Source organism: Pongo abelii, chromosome 17 (genome assembly GCF_028885655.2).
Source record: "Pongo abelii isolate AG06213 chromosome 17, NHGRI_mPonAbe1-v2.0_pri, whole genome shotgun sequence".
Lineage (NCBI taxonomy): Eukaryota > Metazoa > Chordata > Mammalia > Primates > Hominidae > Pongo > Pongo abelii.
This window is the reverse complement of record NC_072002.2, coordinates 94,279,894-94,297,979: the sequence shown is the minus strand read 5'-3', so window position 1 is coordinate 94,297,979 and position 18,086 is coordinate 94,279,894. Positions and strand designations below refer to the sequence as shown.

Here is an 18,086-nt window from a genome sequence, read left to right as displayed (position 1 = left end):
GAACGAATACACTCGCAACAGGCATGAGGTGTGAAAGGCCTGCAGGTGCATCAGAACTGCCCCTGGATCATGCAGCCAGAAACCACTACGCAGGGGAGTCAGGCGACTTCCATGCCAGGAGTAAAGGGTATGAGCCCCAAGGATACAGAAACACTGTAATGAAAACAGTATGTTTAAGCCTCACTGAGTAGTAGAGCTAAAAAGGAAAATGAAATATGGGGAATTTTTGAGGACAAAAATGTGAGGAAGGCATACTGGCAAATACTGCAAAACAAGCGGGAGAAGCAAACAGAAGTCCTTGGGAGACAGTAACTGGGAGCTTTACTCAATAGCATTTCTATGTATGCGAAATAGTTTCTAAATTACCGATTATTCAGAAACACTTTCCCCCTTATATTTAAATTGCCTTACATCATCAAGTCCAGCTGAAACTATATCCAGTAGTGTACAAGTTATACTTTTTCTTAAAATGTTTTAGGATTAGTAGCTTTTCACAAAATGCCTCTATAATCAAATCATAACATTAAACAAAGCATTTTAACACATCAAGCGCCTATCTTCTAAAATGTTAACTAGTCATAGTTAAATAATTCCCATAGTTTTAGCCTCCTTTCTCTCCACCCCCCAAAAATTAGACAATTATTATATCCAATAGATACCTACGGTCACCAATTTAAAAGCAACACAATGCTAATGTCTTCTTAAAAGATGAGAACGTTCGCCCATGCTTCTGTGCCCTCAACGTCTGCCGATTAGTTGAGGACATTAGAACTTGGAATAATCCCAGCATTTGATACCTCTCCTCCCCTCTTATGGAAATGCCATTCACTGGCTCCACTTTCCTAAGGACAAAGTGATTTTTGATAACAAGTGAATGTAAATCTCGTGAGAAAGACGTTAACCCAGATCAGAGAACTATCAATATGCCTCACAGCCACTTACAGAAAGGTGTATTCACTCACATGAAAAAGATTCCAAGTTTTAAACGACAGATACCAGAACAATTTTTTCAAAGTGTCCAAGTTGGGATTTTTGTCAAATAAAAATGAGAAAGCAGGTCTCAAGCCATGAAGAAATTAAAGCCTACTCACTCAGTCTTTTAATAATAATTTAAAAATGATCCTTACTTCTTACAGGATCTACAAATAGAAATACACTTAAATATTTACAACTCATTAATAAGAGTTACAATCTACCTGTACTGCAATATTCCGAACATTTTCCCCCTGCAGTTAAACTAACTGTATAAATCCATTCCTTGAGCCACCAAATAATGTTAGTAACAGTGAATTTTACAATGCCTGGTATTTGGGAAGTTAAAAAGTAGCAAACATTCACAACTGAAAATTTATAAGAAATAAAGAAGACCAATCTACTTGCTAAATGTATAGTTTGGTTCTCTAAGGTTCAGGGTTTAATTTCCATAACGATTTCTCAGTGTAGCAGGTAATTCCTGAATAAGAACAGCATGACAATACCTCAGGTCGCTTCTCATCCCATATGGCAGTAGGACATTCCTTAGTGCCATATAGACTGATTACAGCCTGCCAAGATGGCTCAGCTAGCTTTTTCCACAAGATCACAATTTATTAAAATAAAGACTTTCTGCCTGGGCAACATAGAAAGACCCTGCCTCTATAAAAATAAAAAAAGTAGCCAGGTGTGGTGGCACATGACTGTAGTCCCAGCTACTTGGGAGGCTGTGGTGAAAGAATTACTTGAGCCCTGGAGGTCAAGGCTGCTGTGGGCCATAATGGCACCACTGCACTCCAGCCTGGGCGAGAGAGTGTCTGTCTCAAAAAGAAAAAAAAAAAGATAAAGACTTCCTAGACAAATCTAGGATATTTTACTAAGCTGTTTTACTCCCGCAAACACGGGTGTTTTTGCTGCTACCATCTACATTTTCAAGTATATTCTTAATATTTTCCTTAAGAAAAGGAGTATATTATAAGTAAAACCTAAAATTTGGCTGTTATGTTTCACTTGGTAAAAATTGGCTGTTATGTTTCACTTGGTAAAAACAAAATCATGTGAAAAACCAGAAAAATTAATTCAATAATCTATTTAACACTATGATGAGACTGAGAACATTCTCAAGTCCACAATTCTTGTTAACTACCTGACTAATACAGTACTGGTATAGCACTGTTACTGCTATGGCCAAATAAGCACCACTCCCAAAACACACAGGGTCTGCTAAGAGTCCCCACCATGAACACTGCATTGCCCATGTCCCCAGCACTGCACCCATCAGTGCCCAGTTCCCACTTCCTCTATGAACATCCTGCAGTCTCCCCCAATATCCAGTGATTTTCCACACACACTAAAAACCACCTAACAGCCTGGACACAGATCCTCAACCTTCTCAACCCAATGATCTCCACGGTGATGTCCCTCTAGGATGGGGAGACCAGGCATTTGCCACAGAGCTATTCCACTTCAAAGACGGCAAATCAGGTCTTCTTCGGGCCACGCCTCCTTGTCCTAGCAAGATTCCCAGTCCAGGGTGCAAAAAGGAAGGGCTTTAGGTCACCAGGTTGGGACCTGGTTCAATTTCTGGGCTGGCTCTTACCTGTCACAAAAGGGACTCTTCCGGTTCTTGGCTGTAAATAGTGGTGAGAACACCCACCTTCTTTAAGAAGGGACCATACGGACCACAGAAGAAAAGCACTTAGCCTTTCCCCACACAAATTCAGAACACTTGCTTCTGAGCCACTCCCACAGCCAGCAAATTGGTAGCAGTCAACTCTCTGCCCCTACAAACTCATCAATTCACAACGTCGTGGGGGCCTACCTCACCACAACTCCCCACACCACACTTCCTCAGCCAGCTCTGTCATCACCCAGGCTCTTCCCTGATGGACACATCACCATAAATTTATGCCAAGTTCAATACAAATTATTATTGATTTTCCTTTACTGATTATTGATGATCTCTACCAAAGTGTGACCCAATTTTCCCATTTTTTTCAGCCCTCGTCTGAATCCTAATCATATCCTTACTCAATTGACCTGATGTTCCCAATTGAGAATAGAAGTCATAGTCACCACCACTATTTCATTCTTCCTCCCCTAGTTTTCCTCATGCCAAAAAGGATGGATACTATTCTTCCTTTCCAATACATCCTCTTTCCAAAGGTGTCACCTCCTTATTCTTCACAGAGGTATACCACATGTCTCCCAACCTTTTCAAGAACATCATCCTTCTGTGTGGCTTCCACTATCACCACAATGATAAGGACTCTGCAACTTACATCTCCAGAGCCTGTTTCTGGGTCTGACAAAACTATGTATTAGACCACTTCTCCTGTCAATGCTTTGTTTTGTTTCTTAATACAAGATAGATTTCTTTAAAAAAAAAAAAAAAAAAAACTACAAATAGTTATTTGGTTTAGTTAAGCAATATCTTTAAAAAACCCACAGTCCATATCTGCTTAATGCTGCAATACTGTCAGCTCCCACCTGGGAAGAACAAGGTCACGGTGACCCTTCTCGCCACTGCACAATGCTGTATGTTCTAGCCACCTCCACAAGGCAAAGGACACAGACCATAATGGAAGAAGTAATACCACTGCTATCTGCAGATGGCATGACTGTCTTTATAGATTACAAGCAATCTACAAAACCACTCTTAGCACCAGTGAGTACAGCAAGGTTATAGGATAAAGGATCTAATATACAAACTCAACTGTATTTCTACACAGTAGCAATGAAAATGTGGAATCCAAAATTTAATACCAAACCATTTACAATCACTCCAAAAAAGTTAAATACTTAAGAGTAAATCTAATGTTTGCATGCTGAAAACTACAAAACGCCAGTGAAAGAGATCAAATTATCTCCAAATAAAACGGAGCAAAAGGTACCATGTTCATGATCTAGAAGACTCAACACAGGAAACATGTCAATCCCCCCCCAAACTAATATAATATATAGGTTCAACACAAGTCCTATCAAAATCCTAGTAAGGATTTTGTAGATATGAACAAGATTATTCTAAAATTTCTAAGGGAAGGCAAAGGAACTAGAATAACTTAAAGATTTCTGAAAAAAGTAAGAAGAATTAGCCTACCCATGTTAAGACTTTCTATAAAGCCACAGTACAGCACACTGTGTGGTACTGGCAGGAACTGACACACTGATGAGATGGAGAAGAGAACAGAACCAAGACCACAGACTGCTCCGCTCATGTACAATCAAGTGGTATTAGAACATCTGGATACACACTGGCTAAAAAATGAACTTCAACCTAAACCTCTCACCTTACCAAAATTTTTTTTTTTAATATTCAAATGTAAAGCTATAAAATGCATACAAGAAAATCTTCAACAAAGAGTTCTGTGAAATTCTTAGATGTGATACCAAAAGCACAATTCACAAAAGTAAAAAAAGCAATAATTTAGACCTCATCAAAATTAAAAACACTGGATCCAGTGAAGTCTCTTTGAATCTCAACGGATGGAAAGACAAGATACAGACTGGCAACATGGTGAAACCGTGTCGCTACTAAAATACCCAGAAAAGAACTTAGCCAGGCATGGTGGTGGGCACCTGTAGTCCCAGCTACTCGAGAGGCTGAGGCAGAAGAATGGCTTGGACCCAGGAGGCGGAAGTTGCAGTGAACCAAGATCGAGCCACTGCACTCCAGCTTGGGTGACAGAGCGAGACTCCATCTCAAAAAAACGAAAGAAAAAAAAAGGAAAGAAAGAAAATATGTCCAACTACATATCTGACAGAGGACCCATAGTTAGAATATGTAAAGAACTCTCCAAATTCAACAAGAAAAAAATAATAAACAATACAAGTAGAAATTAAAGATGGAAAAACATTTACTTATGAGAGTACACAAATGGCAAAAAGATGTCCAACCTCACTAGCATTAAGAAAATGGGAATGAAAAACACAATGAACCATCACTCCACATCCACTAGAACAGCTACAATCAAAAACAGTGACAACACCCAATGTTGGCACGGACGAAAATAAACTGGATCTCTCAAACACTGCTAGTGCAAATGTAAAATGGTACAGCCACTCTGGGAAATATTTTGGCAGTTTCTTATAAAGCGAAATATACACTTACCATACAACCCAGCAATGAAGTTTCTGGACATTTATTCCAGAGAAATGAAAACTTATGTCCACACACATCCACACACACACAAACGTACACAATTGTTCATGGCAACCTTATTTCTAATATCCAAAAACTTGACACAACCTACACAACAGCTTGGATGGCTCTCACGGCATTATGTTGAATGAAATAGGCCAACCTCAAAAAACAAATCACATAATACAGATATCACCACAATATGGAAAAAAAAAAAAAGAAAAAAATTTAAGTATCACATACTGAGTAATTTCAGTTATATAACATTCTTGATATTAAAACGAGATAGTGAACTGATGAGTGGTTTCCAAGGCCAGGGGTCAGAGGGACAGGAGTGGCCGTGGCATGGGAAGCTCCCTGTGGGGTTGGAATGGTTCTGCATCTTGGCTGCAGTGGTGATTACAAGATCAACACCTGATGAAATCACAGAGAACCGCGCACACACACTGTGCCAAGGTAAGTGTCCTGGTTTCATATTATAGTTATATTAAGATGTAACAACTGGGGTAAACTGGGTGAAAACTACAAGAAACCTGATATGGTTTGGCTGTGTCCCCACCCAAATCTCATCTTGCATTTAACTCCCACAATTCCTATGTGTTGTGGGAGGAACCCGGTGGGAGGTGATTGAGTTATGGGGGTGGGTCTTTCCTGGGCTGTTCTGATAGTGAATGAGTCTCACAAGATCTGATGATTTTAAAAACAGGAGTTTTTCTGCACAAGCTCTCTTTGCCTGCTGCCATCCATGTAAGATGTGACTTGTTCCTCCTTGCCTTCCGCCATAATTGTGAGGCCTCCCCAACCATATGGAACTGTGAGTCTAACTGAATCTCTTTCTTTTGTAAATTGCCCAGTCTCGGGTATGTCTTCATTAGCAGTGTGAAAATGAACTAATACAGGACCCCTCTATACTATTTTTGCAATTCCTGTAACTCTCTAGTTATTTCCAAATTCAAAATTTTTAAAAATTTTTTTAAAAAGTAAAAGAATGACAATATATACCATGCAAACATTAATCAAAAAAGCTGGTATAGTTTTATTGAAATTAGACAAGTCTTCACAAAGTATATTTAAAGATAAAAGAGGAGCAATTAAAGACAATAAAAGGCCAATTGAAAAGGTTAATAATCCTAAATGTCCATCATCTAATAACACACTCCAAAATTAACCAAAAGAAATAGACACATCCACAATGACGTTTAGAAACTCATGAAGTCTCTCAGTAACTGACAAACAAGCAAACCATGAACAGCAACACAGATTTGAACTAGACAACCAACAACTATGACTTCATTGACATACAGAGCAGTGCACTTAACAACTGAAAAATACAAATTATTTTCAAATACACAAAGAAAATTTGCTACAAGTTGTCTATATGATGAACCATAAAGCGAGTCTCAACACATTACAAACACTGAAATTTTTATTTTATTTTTTGAGACAGAGTCTCATTCTGTTGCCAGACTGGAGTGCAGTGGTATGATCTCGGCTCACTGCAACCTCTGCCTCCTGGGTTCAAGTGATTCTCCTGTGCCTCAGCCTCCCGCGTAGCTGGGACTACAGGTGCCCGCCACCACACCCAGCTAATTTTTGTACTTTTAGTAGAGACAGGGTTTCACCATGTTGGCCAGGATGGTCTCAATCTCTTGACCTCGTGATCTGCCTGCCTCAGCCTCCCAAAGTGCTGGGATTACAGGCGTGAGCCACTGCACCTGGCCCATTTTTTAAAATTATAAGTATATTCAATGGCCTCATGAAATTCAGATACAAATCAATTACAAAAAAATAACTGCAAAAAACAGGTTGGGCATGGTGATTCATGCCTGTAATCCTAGCACTCTGGGAGGCTGAGGTGGATCACTTAAGCTCAGGAGTTCAAGATCAGCCTGGGCAACATAGCAAGACCTGGTCTCTATTTAAAATGATAATAATTATAAAAAGTTAACTAGAAAAAAATCTCTAACTTTGGAAATCAAGCAACATAGTTCTAAATCAAACATGGATTTAGAGTAGAAATGACAATGGAAATTAGAAAATATTTGGGCCCAGGGACAGTGGCTCACGCCTATAATTCCAACACTAAGGGAGGCCAAGGCAGGTAGATCACTTGAGGTCAGGAGTTTGAGACCAGCCTGCCAACCTGGCGAAACCCCATCTCTACTAAAAATACAAAAATTAGCCGGGGATGCTGGTGCACATCTGTAGTCCCAGCTACTCAGGAGGCTGAGGAAGGAGAATCACTTGAACCCAGAAGGCAGAGGTTGAGGTGAGCCAACATCATACCACTGCACTCCAGCCTGGCAACAGAGCAAGACTCCGTCTCAAGAAAAGAAAAGAAAGAAAAAAGAAAAAGATTTTGAACTTAATGATAATACCTGTCAAAACTTAAATGCACCTATTTTTAGAAAGGAAAAAGGAAGAATATTGGAGACCTGAGCATTCATCTTATGAAGCTAGAAAAAGAAAAGCAAGTTAAAGTCAAACAAAATAAGAGAGAAAATAAAGGGAAGACCAGAAATCAATCAAACAGGAATCAAACACCCTGAGAAGGCCACAGCATCACTTACACAGTATTCCACAGACGGTGCTTAAGCTGAGTTTAACTGCAAGGAAACACAAACAAAACAGAATGTTTCACATTCAACTGATCTTCATTCTTCAAAAATGTCAATGGAATGAAAGATAAACACTAAACTACTACTCCAGATTAAAAGACACTAAAAAAGCATGCCACCTAAATGTGACATGTGACCATACCCAGTACTAGAGAAAATAAGGCTACAAAGGACATTACTGGGATGATAGACAACTTTGAAATATAAACTTAAAGTAGATACAAAGCATTGTATCAATGTTAAATGTCCTGAATTTGATAACTGTACTGAGGTTATATAAGAAAATACCTATTTCTTAGAAAATACACACTGAAGAATTAAGAAGAGGAATGAAGTAATCAACCTAGTCCGAAATGACTCAGAAAAATAATAAGATATAAAAAGAATAATAAAATAAATGTAGCAAAATGTGGGGAAAAATATAGGTGAATCTGAGTAAAAGATATACCAGAGGAATATAGGCCCGTATTCTAACTTTTGGGAAGAAAAAGAAAAACCATTTATAAATGTTGATAGAGCAACCATTATTAATTCTATCATGCATTAGCTATAAAGTCGCTAATTTTCTCTAGCTTTTTTTTTTTTTGAGACAGAGTCTCACTCCATTGCCCAGGATGGAGTGCAGTGGCGCGATCTCGGCTCACTGTAACCTCCACCTCCCAGGTTCAAGTGATTCTCCTGCCTCAGGCTCCCTAGTAGCTGGGATTACAGGAGCTCACAATCTCACCCAGCTAATTTTTGTATTTTTAGTAGAAATGGGGTTTCACCATGTTGTCCAGGCTGGTCTCGAACTCCTGAGCTCAAAGTGATCTGCCCGCCTTAGCCTCCCGAAGTGCTGGGATTACAGGCATGAGCTACCACACCCGGCCTCCAGCTTTTAACCATTAAAACTTCTCGTAAGATAATAATTTGGCTCTCCTTTCTTTTCATATTAGCATTGTTTGGCTTTGATTAATGTACTGATAATCTCCATGATATCATTTAAGGAATATCTCCTTGAGTTTTTATATTAATAAAGCTAATAAGTATATTCGAAGCTAAGCTTATAAGGAACCTCAGCATATAAGGAAATTAGGCAGCAATGGATAACAAACCTGGTACAGAGGAACTTCCAGCCATCACAGACAAACCACTCCAGTCCTCTTTTCCTCTGCATTATCCTGGCTCGTGGTAAGGTGTGGTAATCACTTTCCTCATTCTCAAAGCCTTCTTCAGACATCATTAGTGGCATTTCATCCAAATGCGCAGACTCATCCTCCAGCTGGTACCTAGTTAGGGTAAAAATGGAGTGCTGAGACAGGCCAAGCAGTCTTCTTTACAGTGTGTTTCATTTAGGGACAATATTTCCTCAAATTAGGCTGTCTTCAGCTGAGGGAAAGCATTATAAATAAGACTGCAGAGGCTGCTTTCTTTTGCAAAGGAATAAGTTAGCTAAGGTAAAAAAGCTGCCCAACGAGGCCTGTGCTAACTGAAGAAGTCTCTGTTAACCGTGCTGTGAGCATAATCCTGGAGGCATCTGTGGTGCGGATGGCCAGCCTGACAGCACAACCAATGCTGCTCAACAGCTCCTCACTGCACTTAATCCAGTCAGAAAAAACCAATCTTCTGAAACATGACTATAGCAAAGAATGTTCACTCCAAGTAACATCTAAACACTCTATGTTACACAACTTTAAGTCATCAACCAACATTCTAGAAGTGACTTTCGACAGCATGTAGCTGTCTGTATCTGAAAGGTATCAACATCATCCCTTGGTTTGCTGACAGAGTTTATATCTTTGGGGAATGATGCTATGTCCCATTTACTCTGTTATTCTCTTCACTAAAACGTGCTATTCAATGAAAAAATCTCAACAACCAGCAGACCTTTTAAAGCTCAACAATCCTCTTGATTCCAAGAAACAGGCAGCCTATCATCAAAACTGTTCCTTTTATCCTTCCTCAATCACAAATGTAATTTATCTTTAAAAAATAAAAACTTACCTTTTTGAGAACAATTTGTCAGAAACTATAACGGTGATTCAACAAGTGCTGTCTTACTGAATTTTGCATCAAGTATTTGTGGAGGCATTGTCTCAAGGTAAAAACTGAGAAAGCAGACTCGTGGGTTCCTCTGGGATAAAGGCAGTCATTTATATTGAAATCTTTTTTAACATTCTCTAAATTCCATATAGAAGACAGCTAAAACTAACCAAAACCCACTATTAAAACATAAATAAGGGACAGAGATAGTACCATCCTTAATTGACATATAAGGAGAAAAGTAAGTATTCCAAACCAACAAAGCCAGGTCCAGAGTCCAGTCTGGATCACAGCCAGGCAGCTTAGGGGGAAAACAGGACTGGGGGCCCTGGCAACGGCAGACCATGGATAAAAATTATACCCAGAAAGAGTCTAAGGGCAATAGGTCTGTGATCACAGCACTGGTTACTGGGGGACCTACAGGAGGGTGCATAGGGCCAAGGCAAAAAGCTTGGTTAGTAAGGCATTAATGTTGGGGGCAGAAGTCCACATGGGAAGAAGGATGCATCTCTTGAAAGGCTTGTTGGTGAGGGGAAGGAAAGGAGCAATAAGTGGAAATTAAGAGTTCTTCAGAAACAAAAAATAGGAATCAAACACATAAGCAGGCAATTATAGCACATTCTGCTAAAGTGCTATTTAGAGATAGGTCAGTATTGTGGAAGACTTTTCTTTTCTCAAGAGAATACAGGGAGTCTCAGGAACCCAGTCATGCAGTCCTCACTGCCTAGCAAACTCACAGCACAGTTTTAAGTACCCAGAGAAACAGCACGTTTTAAGTACCCAGAGGCCAAAAGCCATGGGTGATGTGAAGGTACGCGTATGCAGTGGCCAAGTGTACATGTTGTGTACGATGGAATCATATTTCTGATCACGACCTGGCATATTTTCATTCCTAGTAATTCTTCCTCCTTTCAGACCTCCAGTTGATGGGGCTGACATGCACAGTTTCAAGACAAGGGCAGCTTAGCTCCAGGTATCTAAAACAGGCTCTTGAAGTCCAATGCAGAGTTCTTGTCAAAGTGAAGACTCTATCTGCACTGCACACAATATGCAGAGTGCAAACTCCAAACTCCAGAAGAAACCCACCCTTTCTAGCCACAGCCCCAGCAAAGGGGTCTCTTGCAAAGCAGAAAGTTTTTTTCTTTTTTCCTTTTTGTTTCTCCTAGCCCTATTAGGGCTACACTGTAGTCACCTTCTATGAGAGCAAGGGAAACAGGAAGATGGGCTCCTGGAGTCCAAACAGGATGTGGACGTCCCTGGTAGTTCTCTCTTTTCACACAACTTTTCCCTGAGAACTGTCCCAGTCAGGTGGACCTTCACAACAACACGAACAGCTAAAACTCTGAGAGAAAACCCTGACTTTCAGAAAGCATAAAGCTGAGAAAAAACAACCCTGGAAATTGGAGACATGGGATAAACCAGACAGTGGAGAAAGCTGGACGAGGGATGCCCTAATTCTGTATATGAATCAACAGAAGTCCCAGGCTCACCCCCGAGCTGCAAAAATGTGCCCAAACCCAAATAAGCACAGGACAGGCTTTGGGAACTACTCAGGTCCTACACAACAGGCCCTGACAAGCACTGGCGGGGAGCAGATGGCACAGCCAAGGCTTTGCAACTGAACTGACATCACAACCACCACCCACTGGTGGTGAAACAGAACTGGGGGTCTCAACCTACCCAGGTCAATGCACTGCTAAAACAAAACATTCTTCAAAGGATTATGAGACCCAGAGTCCCACAACACAATAGTCAAAATGTCCAGGATACAAGCCAAACTTACTCAACATACAAAGTAACAGGGAAATATGGCCAATAGTCAAGAGAAAGAACAACCAACAAATGCTAATTGCAGTATGAAAAACATATTGAAATTTTAAAACAGCCATTATATCCACGCTCCATGAGATAAAGTTGAACAGTCTTGAAGTGAATAGAAAAACAGAAGTTCTTTTTTTCTTTTTTTTAAAATACTCTACAAGCATCCTAGGGTAGACAGAAATTCTAAGCAGATGGGGGAGGGGGTGTGTGCACACACACCCATGCATACACACTATTTCTCTATATTTATATATGAAAAGGTCTAACATGCATGTCATTAGAATACCAGAAAAGATTGAGGCAGAAAAATATGTGAAGAAAAAAATGGACAAAAGCTCCCCAAATTTGTTGAAATTTACTAATTAAAAAAGCAAACTTAAAACAGGATAAAGTCAAAGATACCTACATAAAGATACATCATAATCAAACTACTAGAAGCAAAGATGAAGGAAAAAATCTTGAAAGCAGCCAGAGAAACACAACTCATTACATACAGAGGAACATTGATTCAAATGCCTGTAGATTTCTCATGAAGAAAAATGGAGGCCAAAGCACAGTGGAACTTGATGTTTGAAGTGCTAAAAGAAAAGAACTGTGAAACCAGAAATCTACATCCAGCAACAATGTCCTTCAAGAATGAAGGCAAAACAAAGATATTCTCAGATGAAAGAAAACTAAGAGAATCTGTCAACAGATCTGTCCTGAAAGAATGCTAAAGAAAGACTCACGATGGAGAAAATGATACCAGAAGGAAACATGGAACTTCTAGAATGAAGGAAGAGTAACAGAAAGTTCTTTAAAATATGTATGACTATTAAAAATAAAACGTATTAAACTGTCAGATTAAATTTTCAACATAAACAGATGTGAATACATATAAGAAGCCTAACAGGGAAGAGTAGGTGACTCTATAGTTTACATGAGGTGGTAAAATACTAACCTTAAGTGGACAGTGAAAAGTTAGCCATATACATCATCAGCCTTAGAGTGGGATTTCCCAACAGAGACACATTAACATTTTGGGCCACAGAATTCTGTTGGGGTGAAGCTGTCCTATGCACATATTTATTCCACAGTGTCCCCAGCCTCTATGCACTAGATGCTAGTAGCAGGGACCACACTCATCCCTTGTTGTGGCTATCAAAAATGTTTCCAGACATTGCCAAACATCCCCTGAAGTGCAAAAATCACTACCTAAAGAAGTACTTTAAATACAATGGTATTTAATATTAAAAGATTAAAAGTAAAAAAAAAATGGAAAAATAAAGTTAATCGCTGCATAATTACATACCAGTCAATAATGGATTGCATATGAAACAGTGGTCCCATAATAAGGAAGCTGAAAAATTCCTAACACCTAGTGACGTCACAGCCATAATAACGTTCATAGTACAATGCATTACTCACATATTTGTGGTGATGCTGGTGTAAACCAAATCTACTGTGCTACCAGTCATTCATATAGAAGTCGAGCATATACACTTATGTACAGTACCTAATACCTGACAATCATAAATAATGACTATGCTATTGGTTTATGTATTTACTATACTGTACCATCATTATTTTAGATCAGACCTTTTCTATTTATTTTTTAAAAAGCTAACTGTAAAACAGCCTCAGACAGGTCCTTCAGGAGGTATCCCAGCAGAAGACATTGTTAACACAGGAGATGACAGCTCCGTGTGTTACTGCCTTCCCAGTGACGTAATGTGGAGGTGGAAGATAGTGATATTGATGATCCTGACCCTGTATAGGCCTAGACTAATATGTGTGTTTTTGTCTCAGTTTTTAACCAAAAAAAAAAAAGGTTTAAGTAAAAATAAATACATTTTTTTAAAAAAGAAAAAAAGCATACAGAATTAGAATATAAAAAAAGAAAATATTTTTGTGCAACAATATCTTCATGTTTTAACCTAAGCGTTATTACAAAAAAGTCAATGTTTTTAAAAATTAAAAAAATTATAAAGTAAAAAAGTTCCAGTAAGCTAAAGATTAATTTACACACTAAGTGTCCTGTACAGGTGTATGATTTTTTATGTTTTATACTGTATTTTACTATGTTCAGTATGCTTAGATACACAGATACACAATTGTGTCACATTTGCCTGCTGTATTCAGTACAGTAACATGCTGCACAGGTTTGTAACCTAGGAGCAACAGGCTATACCATATAGGCTAAATGTGTAGTAGTCGCTATCATCTTGGTCTGTGTGAGTACACTCTAGGATGGTTGCACAACAATGAAACTGCCAAACACATTTCTGGAGTACAAAACTCAGTATCTACAGGAAGTATTTTAAGTATTAATGGTATATAACATTTCTCAGAACATCACATCCCCATCCTTCAACAACACATGACTGTATATAATGCAAACACTAGTCAAAAGAAAGCCAAGTAGCTATATTAATATAAGACAAAGACATCAAAAAAAGAACTGCCTAGCATAGAGGGACATAACACAATAATAAAAGGATCAAATCACCACTAAGATCTAAAAGTCCTAAATATGTATGCACCTATCACCAGAGCTTCAAAACACATACAGCAAAACCGATACAAGTGGAAGGAAACATAGACAAATCCACAATAGCAACTGAAGACTTCAAAACTCTCAGCCCACTGTCACCACTGTTACTCGACATAGTACTGGAAGTCCTAGCTAGAGCTATCGGACAAGACAAACATATAGGGGGAATCCAAATTGCAAAGGAAATAATCAAATTATCTTTGTTTGCTGATGATACGAACTTATATTTGCAAAAACCTAAAGATTCCACAAGAAAACTATTAGAACTGATCAATTCAGTAGTTGCAGGATACAAAATCAACATACAAAAATCAGTAGCATTTCTATATGCCAACAGTAAACACTGCGAAAAAGAAATTTTAAAAGTAATCCCATTTACAATAGCCACACATAAAATTAAATACCTAGGAATTAACTTCACCAAAGAAGTGAAAGATCTCTATGATGAAAACTATAAAACACTGATGAAGGCAATTGAAGAGGACACCAAAAAATGAAAAAATATTCCATGTACATGGATTGAAAAAATCAATATTGTTAAAATGTCCATACTACCCAAAGCAATCTACAGATTCAATGCAATCCCTATCAAAATACCAATGACATTCTTCACAGAAATAGAAAAAACAATCTGAAAATTTATATGAAACTACAAAAGACCCAGGATAGTTACAGCTATCCTAAGCAAAAAGAACAAAACTGGAGGAATGACATTACCTAACTTCAAATTATACCGCAGAGCTATAGTAACCAAAACAGCAAGTTACTGGCATAAAAACAGACACATAGACCAATGGACCAGAATAGAGAACCCAGAAACAAATCCACACATCTATGGTGAACTTGTTTTTGACAAAGGTGCCAAGAACATACACTGGGGAAAAGACAGTCTTTTCAATAAATGGTGCTGGGAAAACTGGATATCCATACGCAGAAGAATGAAAATAGACCCCTATCTCTCACTGTCTACAAAAATCAAATTAAAACACATTAAAGGCTTAAATCTAAGACCTCAAACTATGAAACTATTACAAGAAAATATTGGGGGAAATCTCCAGGACAATGGCCTGGACAATACCCCTCAAGCACAGGCAACTAAAGCAAACATGGACAAACGAGATAGCATCAAGTTAAAAAGTTTCTGCAGAACAAAGGATAAAATCAACAAAGTGAAGAGACAACCCACAGAATGGGGGAAAATATTTGCCTATTTGCCAACTACCCCTTTGACAAGGGATTAATAATCAGAATTTATAAGGAGCTCAAACAACTCTATATGGAAAATTCTAATAATCTAATCAAAAATGGGCAAAAGATCCGAATAGACATTTCTCAAAAGAAGACATACAAATCACAAACAGGCATATGAAAAGGTGTTCGACATCGCTGATCATCAGAGAAATGCAAATCAAAACTACAAACAGAGATCATCTCACCCAAGTTAAAATGGCTTATATCCAAAGGACAACCAGTAACAAATGCTGGCAAGGATGTAGAGAAAAGCGAACCCTTGTACACTGTTGGTGGGAATGTAAATTAGTACAATCACTATGGAGAACAGTTTGGAAGTTCCTAAAAAACTAAAAATTGAGCTACTATATGATCGAACAATCCCACTGCTGGGTATATACCAAAAATAAAGGAAATCAGTGTTATCAAAGAGATACCTGCATTCCTATGTTTGTTGCAGCACTGTTTACAACAGTTAAAATTTGGAAGTAATCTAAGTGTCCATCAACAGATGAATGGATAAAGAAAATGTGGTACATATACACAATGGAGTACTATTCAACAGTAAAAAAGAATGAGATCCAGTCATTTACATCAACATTGATGGAACAAGAGGACATTATTTTAAGTAAAATAAGCCAAGTACAGAAAGATAAATATCACATGTTCTCTTTCACATGTGGGAGCTTAAAGAAGAGTTGGACTCATCGAGATAGAGAGTAGAATGATGCTTATCAGAGACTGGGAAGGGTAGTGGAGAGTGGGGGACAAAGAAGGGGTGGGTAATGGGTATAAAAATACAGTTAGATACAAAGAATAAGATCCAGTGTTCAGAAGCACAACAAGGCAACTATAATTAAGAGTAATTTATTGTGTATTTCAAATAACTAAAAGAATAAAATTGGAAAGTTCCTAACACAAAGAAATGATAAATGCTGGATGTGACGGATATCCCAATTACCCAATTCCATCATTACACATTGTATGCATGTATCAAAACATCATATGTATCCCATAAATGTGTATAACCATTATGTATCCATAATAATGAATAATTAACAATAATTTTTTTTCATAAGACTGGAAGTGAGGGAGAGGTCTTCTTTAGATCACCCAAGATGCTAGGCCCCAAGTAGTGACATCTGGAGGAAAAGCAGCCAATCTCTGAAGGCCTAAAAAGACTGGCCAACTAGCACAGAGACCTTGAAGAGAGCCACAACACAAAGCCAGCTGGGCACGTGCACAGTGGGCCAAGGGGAGCAGGACACCAGAAGCAGCCGAAGAGATGGGCAGGAACAAGGGACACAGTGCAGACCAAGCATCAGGAAGGGGTTTAATTTTAAGTGTAATGGAAGGCTATTGGAAGGTTTTAAACCTGGAATAATTTTTGTTTTCACAAAGGACTTTTTTTTTTATAATTTTTTATTTCCATAGGTTTTTGGGGAACAGGTGGTATTTAGTTACATAAGTTCTTTAGTGGTGATTTGTGAGATTGTGCTGCACCCATCTCCCGAGCAGTATACAATGAATCCAATTTGTAGTGTTTTATCCCTCACCCCTTTCCCAGCCTCTCCCCCTGCATCCCCAAAGTCCACTGCATCATTCTTATGCCATCACAAAGGACTTTTCAAATATGCATATTCAAACAAGAAGAGACCATGTCTTGCTTATCGAATGTAAAAAAGAATTCTTAACATTCAATATGGCCAACAGTCTTGGATAAACAGGCACTCTTAATCACTGGTAAGAGTGGAGAACAATTTGTGAAGATGCACTGAAAGCTTTTATTTCTGTAATGTAAATAAACTTTAACCATGGTTTATCATTATCCCATGGAAATTTAAAATGTGTTCAAGATTTCTCTACAAAGATAACCATCACTGTGCTGTGATGTTGAAAAAGACCAAAGGAAACATGGCAAAAAGCATAGTATCCACGAATAAATAATTGGTGAAATATACCATGGAAAAGAATATTGTCACTAAAAATCATCACAAAGAAGACCTTTGTTGAAAGTAAATGTGTTAGGAGAAATGGCAGTCACTTCTTTTCACCCCTCGTTTAAACACCCTACTCTACCAATCAAAATGTTACTTGCTTTAGTGTCTCCAGATAATCTTTTATACACAACTCCAACCACTATCGACAGCATCACAGAACAACCTCACAACATACAAGTTTCATTATAATTTAGGCAAAAAATTACATGATCTATGAAGTAACAGACTAAAACATTAATAATATTTTCCCTTAAAATGTCATTTTTTTCTTCTCTGTATGAGATCGCTTCTTTTAAAACAGTCAACTAGAAAATGAGTATTTATACAAAATGTGAATAAATTCAAACCACCACATAAATATATTGTAATATAATACACAAAACGAGACTTTTGGTCTTTTTTATTAAGTTATTCAACAGTTACGTCTTATTTTAGTAAAAGTCACAATCTTATCAAGTTTAATGCGGGAAACGCAGCACAACGAGTTCTGAAAGATAAGGAATATAAGCAACATCATGTTTTGTAACCTCAACTCCAGAAATGGAGCCTTTGAACTGGAAAGCAATTTATTCCATTTCCAAGGCAATTTTCCTATTGTATTGAAAATTTTACCTCAGTATTTAAAAACAATAAGATGATGAATAATGGATTTTTTTCAGAGACAGGAAAAGCGCAGAATCTTAAGTGTCTTTGTTGCCTGGTGTCATACACACTTAATTGGTTTGTCACTCAAGAAAAATCAACGTTTC

General features: G+C 38.1%; 1 protein-coding gene across 10 annotated transcripts in view; it reads right to left on the bottom strand.

Annotated features, from left to right (window-relative positions):
* Positions 1 to 18,086, bottom strand: part of ATP9B (ATPase phospholipid transporting 9B (putative)) — a 305,109-nt gene that overhangs the window by 269,658 nt on the left and 17,365 nt on the right. For all 10 annotated transcript variants that reach the window (XM_009252491.4, XM_002828331.6, XM_054538120.2 and 7 more), the window contains exon 2: positions 8,826 to 8,999. In XM_009252491.4, coding sequence (XP_009250766.2) covers positions 8,826 to 8,999 — 174 coding nt within the window. The remainder of the gene's footprint in view (positions 1 to 8,825; positions 9,000 to 18,086) is intronic.